The sequence below is a fragment of the Vitis riparia genome, chromosome 10 (genome assembly GCF_004353265.1).
Source record: "Vitis riparia cultivar Riparia Gloire de Montpellier isolate 1030 chromosome 10, EGFV_Vit.rip_1.0, whole genome shotgun sequence".
In the NCBI taxonomy this organism is placed as follows: domain Eukaryota; kingdom Viridiplantae; phylum Streptophyta; class Magnoliopsida; order Vitales; family Vitaceae; genus Vitis; species Vitis riparia.
Genome location: NC_048440.1, coordinates 8354883 through 8365446, shown reverse-complemented (window position 1 = coordinate 8365446; position 10564 = coordinate 8354883). Strand labels below are relative to the sequence as shown.

The 10564-nt window shown below is 42.0% G+C and overlaps 1 protein-coding gene across 1 annotated transcript; it reads left to right on the top strand.

Annotated features, from left to right (window-relative positions):
* Positions 1–7749: 7749 nt before the first annotated feature.
* LOC117923058 lies at positions 7750–10112 on the top strand. Its single transcript, XM_034841310.1, has 4 exons — positions 7750–8170; positions 8684–8889; positions 9433–9494; positions 9935–10112. Exons 1-4 carry the CDS (start codon positions 7750–7752, stop codon positions 10110–10112), a joined length of 867 nt encoding a protein of 288 aa, XP_034697201.1.
* Positions 10113–10564: the final 452 nt, after the last annotated feature.

Below are 10564 nucleotides of genomic sequence, written 5' to 3'. Positions count from 1 at the left end.
GAAGTCTATCCAAGAAGCCTTTGACCTCTCTCTTTGTCCTCGGTGCAGGTATGTCAAGGATGGCTCTAATCTTATATGGATCTGCCTCTATGCCACTCTCACTGATCATATATCCCAAGAGCTTCCCAAAAGTCACTCCAAAAGTGCACTTCTTGGGATTCAATCTCAATCTGAACTGATTGATTCTCTCAAAGAAGCTCTCTAAAGCTGCTAAGTGATCTAATCTACCTCGGGATTTCACTATCATATTGTCTACATAAACCTCAGCATCCCGATGCATCATGTCATGGAAAAGAGTGGTAGCTGTTCTCTAATAAGTGGCTCCTGCATTCTTCAACCTGAATGGCATGACTCGGTAACAATAAGTGCCTTACTCGATAATGAAGGATGTCTTCTCCATGTCATTTGGAGCCATCAAGATCTTACTATACCCGAAAAATCCGTCCATAAAGGACAACATCGAATGACCTGCTATATTGTCAACTAGCATATCGATATACAGGAGAGGAAAATCATCCTTAGGACTGGCCTTGTTGAGATCTTGGAAATCAACACAAACTCTCACCTTGCCGTCTTTTTTGGGAACATGGACGACATTGGGCCAGCCACTTCGGGTACTTGACCATTGATAGAAATCCTACACTAAGCTGCTTTTGGATCTCATCTTTCACCTGCAAACTCCAACGAGGGTGCAATCATCTCAACTTCTGCTTAACCGGTCTGGCATGAGGCAGAAGTGGCAAACGATGTTGGACAATAGATAGATCAAGGTCTGGCATGTCCTCATAGGACCATGCGAAAACGTCCAAGTACAATCTGAGTAGCTGGATGAGACTATCATTCTCGTCTATAGATAAATTTGACCTAATCCTCAACTCCCTAGGCTAATTTGCTGTGTCGAAATCAACAATCTCTGTGTCGCCTGTAACAAGCGAAACTCTCTGATCAATCGGGTCCGAGTTGGAAACAAAAGATGAGTCATCATCTGAGTCATGCTGCGCAATCTCATCATCAATGTTAAAAATCTATGATGTGGGTGAAGATGGTGTGGATAAAGCAATAACATGAGAGATAGGCAAGTACTCAAAGATACTCAAATCCATAGATGAAGAATCAAAAACATCGTCATGATGGGAAACAAATCCCGATAAAACATCAAAGAAAAGAGGTGGGTCCACAAAGTCGGACACTTCCTCAACTAGGCCAATAGGGCCATCAAATAAACCATCAACAGTTATAACATCCTCAACAGTCTCCAGAGTGGGGGTGGCCTGGATTTCCTTGGTAATCTCGAGGACGGACACCCTGAAGAGATCGAATGGTGAAGTGAGCTCAAGCGGGGCTATCTCCTCGATTTGGCTCAAGCTCATTGCGAGCATCTCATCAATGTACTCGTCATGTGGCACGACTCCGTCCACTATGTCTCCGATCTCGGTAAAAATCCCGTGCTCATCGATCTCATTCGGGAAACAAAGCGTCATAAGGCTCAAGCAATCTGGAGAGGAAGGGGTGGTCAACGCAGAAGTCGAAGTGCCAGGGGCTGCATCACTCAATTGTAACTACTGGACGAGGCGTTGAAGCTTGACCTCTTGAGTAGTGCTGAGTCCCCTAATGATACCATCTGATGGTGCCTATGGCTCTGATGCCCTCACGAAGTAATTTGTCAAGCTCAAGGTGTATGGGTGAATAGGATAATCAAACGGCGTATGAGTCAGTCGAGCCCTCACCCTTTCCTTGTGCAATCGCGTCATATATTGATAATCAACCTTAGTGGGAATGAATCCGAGCCCGAATGGTACATCGTGATCCGGGAAAGCCATGAACTCACTAGGCTCGTGCTGATGCCGTCCCAAACCTATTCTGGGAAGATAAGACATGCCCCTCATCATGTTGAGCACCACTGTGCTATTGTGCTGATCAAACGACATGACCACAAAGTCTCGGTAGTAATCTTCTATCTCTAGGGTCTGCACCTTGTCGAATGTGAATTCGATCAGGAGTAGGTCGTCATCATTGTGACTGATCTGAAGTACCAGCTCGATAGAAATAAACATGTCTCCCACAGACTGCATTGTGATGACCTGACCATCGTGAATGAACTTCATCTTCTGATAAATGGAAGACGGAATGATCCCGACTCTGTGGATCCAAGGTCGACCCAAAAGTAGGTTAAATGATGCAGGAATCCTCAAAACCTGGAACAAAGTGACGAATGTAGCCGGACCTATCAGTAGCTCAATCTCCAAGGTGCCCATAACCTCCCTTCATGTATTGTCGTATGCTCGAACGGTCTGAGTGGAAGGACCAAAATCAGAAGGTGCATAGCCGAGGGCAATGGCAATGGCCAGATAAACGTTCAAGGTCGAGCCATTCTCCAAAAGAACAGATGAGACTCGGTGGCTTGAACAACCAACAGATATATAAAAGGGACGTGTGTGACCCAAGCCCTCTAGTGGCAAGTCGTCATAAGAGAATATGATGCATGTGGCTTTGTCGACCGTGACTATATGAATCAATCCCTCAAGAGTAGTAGTGGTCTTGACTCTGATTTGGCTCAAGGCTCAAATCAATGCATCTCGATGAGTACTAGAAGATGCCAACAAACTCCAGATAGAAATGTGAGCCTGAGTGCTCTGTAACTACTTCAAAATCTCATCAACCTCTCTCATAACCTCATATTGGGAGGACGTCCCCTCCAAGGGTCTAGCGGCTGCGGAGGGGTTACTGTTGTACCACTCTACCCCCGCGGATAACATACTACTATACATAAGAAGTGTGAACATCATCAACATATGGAGCCTGAACCTCATCGGCATCTGGAATCAAAACAAAAGGCGTCTGAACCCTGTAATGCGAGAAAATCAGTGGCTTGACAATGGTTGTCTGTACTGATGCCGCCTCAGGAACTAGTCTGAAAGGAACGGGCATTCGTGGTCCCAAAGTCACCTCGCTCATCTCATAAATCCCATCTGACACTATGGGCTCTGGCTCAGAATCTTCTCAGCTAAGCATATGGATGTGGTCATCAAACTCAACAAAATTGATGGAGTGCATGCTATCGGCCGGAGGGGGAACCGCGTGTGTAGTGTGAGCCAGTAATGGGTTCGTGGTTACACTTGGCTTACCCAAGTGAACCAAACCCTAGTCGATCAGATCTTGGATGGCATGTCTGAGAGCGGTACAACGATCGATCTTATGTCCAGGCCCCTAATGGTATGCACAGTGCAGATCCATCCTGAACCGAGGTGGAACAGGCTGAGGTGGTGGCCTAGGAGTGAGAGCAGTCAATAACCCGACCACTATAAGCTTCCGAAGAGCCTGGCTCAATGGCATACCTAACTGTGAAAACTGCTTCTGCGTTCTCAAAGCAAAGGGAGCAGAGGTCTGCTGAGCTCTGGGCCTAGGATGGGAAAATATAGGTCTCACGGTGAACTGTGCCGGATAACATGGTTGTCCTGTGGCCGTGTATGAAACAAGTGGTCTCTCCATGCCCTGGGCGGCATATAAGGCAAAGTTAGTGTCCGAGGTATGTAAGTTTGATCATAAGTCGGACGAGGTGCCCGTGGCCTGTACTAATGAGGTGCCTAAGAATGATGAGTCCCAAAAAGTTGTGGAGCCGATTGATGGCGCCTATGAGGCCTCTAACTAGTAGAATTGATGGTGCTCACATTAATCGATCTCTGTCCCCTGAAGGCTTCTTTCCCTTAACATCACTAGGGGAAGAATCAGTCCACAAACCTTTGGAAATACCGTCCTCAACATCATACAGAGCTAAAACCAGAGATCCAAAATCTATGAATGGTACCCCGACTACATGTCTGGCAATCCTGGGCTGTAAACTCCTCAGAACCATCTGTATCTGATCCCTCTCTGATGGCCTGTCAATAATCTCGGCGATCTTCCCGCACCAGCAGGAAATGAATGATGAAATAGACTCTTTTGCCCTCTGTCTCAGAGCCTCAAGCTCTCTCCTCAATACATCCATGACAGTATTAAACGAAAACTGTCGTAAAAACTCCTGAGCCAGGTCATCCCATGTCCGACGCCGCGAGGACTCCAAAGATGCGAACCAACGCTAGGCCGCCCCACTCAGAGATAGTGGGAATAAAGTGATCATCTAGAACTCGTCCAAACCATGGGCTCTCATCATCGTGCTATAGAGTCGGAGGTGGATGCAAGGACAACCAATGCCCGTGTATCTCACTATGTCAGGCATCCTGAACTTAGCCAGTAAACTAGCCACTGGCATACCCTCAAGATCATCCCAAACAACTAATCCATCAGACACTCTCAACTGCCTCATGCGCTGCTCAATACAGTCAGTACATGCATGAGCATCATCAATGACTGTGGTTTGAACGCCTGCAGGTGGAGCAACCTCAGAATGTCCATGCAATACATAAGGTGAGGCTTGAGGCACTGTCAGAACAGGTGGTGGAGGTGGAGCTGGCAACGAATCATGAAGTGTCTCATCCTGAACCACGGGTGGCCTGTTTTGCTGGCTGCCAATCTCCTGCCTTAGACTAGCCAAAGCCTCCTGGATAGAAGCCATGGCAGCTGTAAACTGATTAACTGTAACGACCTGTTGATCCATACCCGATCTCTCTGAAAATCGAACCAATCTCCCCTCTAATATGATCCAAGAAGGTAAATCCAGGATGAGAACAAAGATTCGATCCTGTAAAGCATAAAGAAATGAATGAGGATATGGCCCAGGGAAAGCATGGAAGAAATGATGATCTGAACGGAAACAAGCAAGATATCCAAGCGAAGGCGGACTGTCCAACCGTACTCAAACTCATACTGATCTCTGTGCACTCTCAACTAGAGACTAAAGAAGGAGTATCGGAATCTAAACTGTGACTATAGAGGCTCTGATGGCCCTCAGATGCATCCACGTGTAGGGAGGGAGCCCTAATCGAAGGACCTACGACTCAACCTACAAGGTTGAGGTGGCTCTAATGGATATGGGTGGACTTTAAAAGATCCCTAGTAGAAATGATCATACCCTCCAAGGATACGCAACCTTCTGCATGCCTCCGAAGAGACTGAGCGCTTCCATGCAAGGAGGTCATCACTTCCACACATGCACTACCTCGACATCCCAAGGGGGTTTTCTATGGTGAAACCTCTCGAACTCTCAACGCTCAATGGTCCACTAGAGTGCACAGTGAATGATGTGGGTGCATTCGAAAAACCCTAGAAAGCTAAAATAGAAAGAGGAAACACACTGGCCCCGCAAATATCCATGAAACCTAGCTCAGGGCTATTCAAGTCTTCAATGATCGGACTCTAATCGACACCAAAGTATCGGTCACCTCTAAAATGCTCCCAAACATCGATATAGCCCGTCGTTAGATCCTACTCCTAATCTCTAGCTCAATTAGAATAACAAACACACAGAAGGCCTCACACTTGCAATAGTGAGAACCAGAATGAAGGGAATGACCGAGACCAAGAAAGATGGAGGTAAGAGGATAGATGTGTAGCCCACATGGACAAGCGACATGCAATCACGCAGAAGGAGGGCAGTCATGCAACATGCAGTCAAGCAGAGTACATGATATATCACTCAGGTCCACATACAAACTATGACAATTAGATGAAAAGTGATATAGACATCATGCTCGAAGACATCCAAGATAATATACAAGCAAGTGAATCAATATGTCGAATCAAACGATATATAACAATGAATCCATACATGCAAGGCGGTCAAAACAATCATGGAAAAAATCAGAATCACTATGCTAAGCAAAGCAAAACAAGTAATTGATGTAATCAGCATGCCAATATCCCAAACAAATATATCAACAAAGTACAGAAGAAATAGCTATCTCAAAATCCTCAATCAAGACAAATCAGTCATCACAATTAACATGTCAAATATCTCAAACAAATATATCAATGAAGCGCAAAAAAAATCGCTATATCAGAATCCTTAATCAAGATAGTCAACCAATATGATCAACATGTCAATGTCCCAAGTGAAAACTCAGGAACTCTCAATGTGCAATCAAGAGGCGAGTACCCACTGATCGACTCGTCAAACACCACATTTGCTTCATCTTAAGTTCAAACTCGACCCTTTAAACTTTCCCCAGTGGAGTCACCAATTGGTGGACCCCGTATTTCGGCTCATGCGTTTTCCACTAGATGACGAGCTCGATTTTATTTGAAAGTGATTTTATTCATTAAGAAAATGACTTGGAGCCGCCACTTATTTTTGTTTTATTTTTAAAAGGGTAAACAAAATAAGAAAGAAAAACCTAAGTGTGACTCCTTATTTTGGAAAAGGTAGTTTGTGAAAAATCGGATCGAGCTCGGGGGTCAAGTTACTTATCAGAAAGGTACGGTAAAGACCGTAGCACCCCTCTAAGTCCTTAAAGTCGGGTTTCTACTAATAAAATGAAGTTGACGTGACAATCAATAGGAAAATCAATGGATACTCAAATCAATCATGCACATACTCTTTTTTCAGTGATGCCCAAATGTCATGAGTAGTAGAGCATTTGACGATCTGCCCAACCATCCTTGGAGTTAGAGATGAATAGATCCAACTCATTACCAACTGATTCAGACTCTTCCACTACACAAATTCAGGATTTACTTGTCGACGAGCTGCATCAAGATATTTAAGCGGACTAGATTGATCTAGATTGATGAAATCTTCCAACCCATTTGCTGTAATCACATTGAGAAGTTGATTCTTCCATAGTAGCAAATTTGTCTCGTCCAATTTGATAGGAAGGGGTTGAGAAAGGGAAGGTGAAGGTAAGGTCATTTGGGTTATTTGTGGAGCTGGGTTTTGGGTATTATTTGTGGTGGTGCTGGAATTACTTGCAGAAGTAAGAGGAAGGTTGACATGGTTGGATATCCTTTAGCTCTGATTCCAAAATGGAGTTTAGGGTTAAAACTAAAATTTCAAAGAGAAGATATGAAGAAAGAACCAGCTCAAAAACAGAGTTTGGACAACGTACACTTTATTTATAAGAGAGTTTGTGGTAACAAACTGTATAGATGGATTATTTATAAAAGAGTTTGCAAGGTAACTAAAAAAATTAAAAAGGTCGGCCTTAACTAATTACACATATTAGTACTTTATCAAGGAGAGGTGGCAACGACAGAGGCGACTATGGAGCTTACCTCAACAACGGTGATGTTCTGCCTTTTTGGGTCAGTGTTGTTTCTTGGTGATCTCTCCATGGGAATTGGCCATTTTCCCACTAAATTCACCCGATGTCTTTGAACTCCAAGGGACATTGCTGAGAATAAGACCAATTTGATAAAGAATGAGCTCAACTTCTAGGATGTATTATTGGGTTGGCCATTTGAACCGTGATCACAAATGCACTCTTGTGGGGGTAATATGCTCTTTCTTTATTCAAATGGGTATATACTAAACAAATGGGAGTGGAAGATGCACCAAATCCAAATGAGATTAGCTGAGATTCAAATTGATCTACCAACATGCTAAAGGAATAAATCATATTCAATTTTCCATGAAATAGTAGGCGATATTTTTAAAAGCAGTATTGTAAACAATCGCCTAGCAAGCCAATAACTAAGAATGGAAGACCCCTAGCCAAGATGAACAAACCATGAAAACATTAAAATACAACATCTCAGCCCATACTTTCTATTAAACTTGGCACACGAATATGGTCTGGAGAGTGTGAAAGAAGGAAAATGAGTAATCCACATGTTCTTGTAGTACCCTTCCTTAGACAAGGTTATGTACTTCCTCTAATGGAGCTATCTCTATGCTTAGCGAAACATGGCTTCAGAATCACATTTGTGAACATCGAGATCAATCATAAGATGATCATGAATGAATGGAAACAGGAGGACAACATAGGGGATCGACTTCGTCTGGTTTGGATCCCTGATGGGTTGGAATTCAATGAGGACAGGAAAAATCCAGATAAGTTTAGTGAAGCAATCTGGGGGATTATGGCCAGGAAGCTGGAAGAGCTCATAGAAGAGACAAATGGAGCTGATGATGAGAAGATCACTTGTGTTGTTGTTGACCAGGGCATGGGAAGCACCTTGGAAATTGCAGCCAAGATGAGGATTCATCAAGCTTTCTTCTACCCTATGGTAGTCACAAAGATGGCCTTGCTACTAAGCATCCCCAAGCTGATCAATGATGGAATCATAAGCAATGAAGGTAAGGCCATCTGACACTAACTTCCCTAATGTTTTTGTTTTCTTTCTTTTATTTTCAATGGTCTCAATCTGCATAATATGATAGAATAATGATAGGAATTGTATAGATTGATGAGACTTATATTTCTCCCAATGATCCAAATTCTGAGTTTGAAAACGAATTTGTGTTAGATTTTAATTACAAGAACTCTAGCAAAAAACCAAATGATTCGAGTATCGCCAACCATTCCTGCCACTGACCCTCAAAATTTTATGTGGATTCGCATGGTTGAGTTAACCATTCAGAAAGGCATGTTTAACTTTCTAGTGAGAAATAACAAAGCTTTGGAACTGGCAGAGTAGCTGATTTGCAACACTGCTTATGATCTCAAGCTTGCAACATTTGCCTTGGCTTCGGACATCATACCTATAGGCCCACTTTTGGCTAGCAATCGACTTGGAAATTCAACGGGGAACTTTTGGCCAGAAGATCCAACTTGTTTGAAATGGCTGGATCAGTAGCCACCCTGCTCAGTCATATATGTTGCCTTTGGCAGCCTCACAATCTTTAACAAGCAACAGTTCCAGGAGTTGGCAATAGGGCTTGAACTCTCCAACAGACGATGCTTGTGGATTGTGCAATCATATAGTACTGACAGCAGAAATGACGTCTACCCGAAAGGATTTCTAGATAGAGTAGGCACTCGAGGGAAAATTGTGCGCTGGGCTCCTCAGCAGAAGGTTCTGAGTCATCCTTCTATTGTTTGTTTCTTTAGCCTTTGTGGTTGGAACTCTACCATGGAAGGTATGAGCAATGGGGTCCATTTCTTGTGTTGACCTTACTTTGTTGACCAATTCTTCAATGAGAGCTTCATTTGTGATTTTTGGAATGTTGGATTGAGGTTTAAACCAGACCAAAATGGGATCATCAAATGTGTAGAAATCAAAATTAAGATTGAGCAAGTACTTGGTGTTGGGTTTTTCCTCATGTGGAAGACCCAAATTAAAAACCCAAAATTTAAGGTCTCTTAGGCCTTTATATAAAAGGGCTAGAAAAAGAATCATTTTTTTTCTTCTTCTTCCAATTTTTTGCAGCCACCGATAGGAGAAAAGAGAGAGAAAGGAGAGAACCACCATTTTTGAAGTTAGAGAGAAAAATTCAGTTTTTTTTCTTTACTACCCAAATTTCATCAAAGGTCCGATCCCGTTTCGTCTATGGGCTGATCGACCTGAAATTTGGAGGAGAGGTTTGTGACTCATTGATATTCATTCTGAATGGTGAAGATCGAATTTGGAGATCCGAACGGTCGTCTTTCAGTTCGAGAACAGAGCCTCCGTTTTGATGCGTTTTCTATCCGGACAGTTTTGATCATGAACTCCGATCAAGGTTAATTCGTGGTTCGATTGAGCTTATTTTTGGAGAGCACATTCGTGACTTATTGATCTTCATTATGAACGGTGGAGATTGGATTTGGAGTTCTGAAAATTTATATTTTAGTCCAAAAACAATGGTGTGTTTGGTGAGATCTCTCTATTATTTTTATGCAAAGTTGTTGAAATTGCCAAGATCAATTTGTCTTGAGATATGGTTGATGTATGCCTCTAGTTTTATCTAGAGAGAATTGTGTAACCCATTAATTATATTAGTGGAGTTTTTAAGTGGCCTAAGGGTCCCGTGGTTTTTACTTCTCATATTGGAAAAGGTTTTCCATGCTAAAATTATTGGTGTTCATATACTTGTCGATTGGGTGAATTCTTGTTGCTCTATTTGATTGATTCCTATTAGGTTCTCACAAGAGGGAATAAAACCTGTTTGTGCATTCTTTGTGTTTATCCCATCCCTTGGTGACAAGAGTGTTAGGGCAAGAGCTTTAAATCTCAAGGCAGTGGCCCTCAACATTGTTAGAGAAGGTGGTTCCTCTTCCAAAAACTTCCAACATTTCATGGAATGGCTCAAGGCATAGTCAAGTTCTTCATGGTTTCTTCAACGTCTCTTCACGTTCTCTTCTTTACGCTATGTCTGGTTACCCAAAAATATGATGAAAAATGCAAGACAAAAAAATTGAGAGGAAATACATAAGAAAAAAAATGAAAAAATAATTTAAAATTAATAAATTATGTTTATATATTATTTTAAACTTATTTTACTTATTTTAAATCTTCAATATAAATATTGAATAATTTAAAATTTTATAAGTTTACAATAAATTTTTAATTATATTTGATTTTTTAATATTTTTATATTATAATCAAATATGAGAAAATAATTTTTCTCAACACTTTGTTTTTCTTTTCTTAGTATTTTTCGAACCAAACATAACCTTACTCTTTTGTTATAGAAATAAAACATCCTCGTTTCCCTTTGCAAGATGCTTGTGTTCTCAACAAGGTTTAAAAAATTGTCTTATTTTGTGTC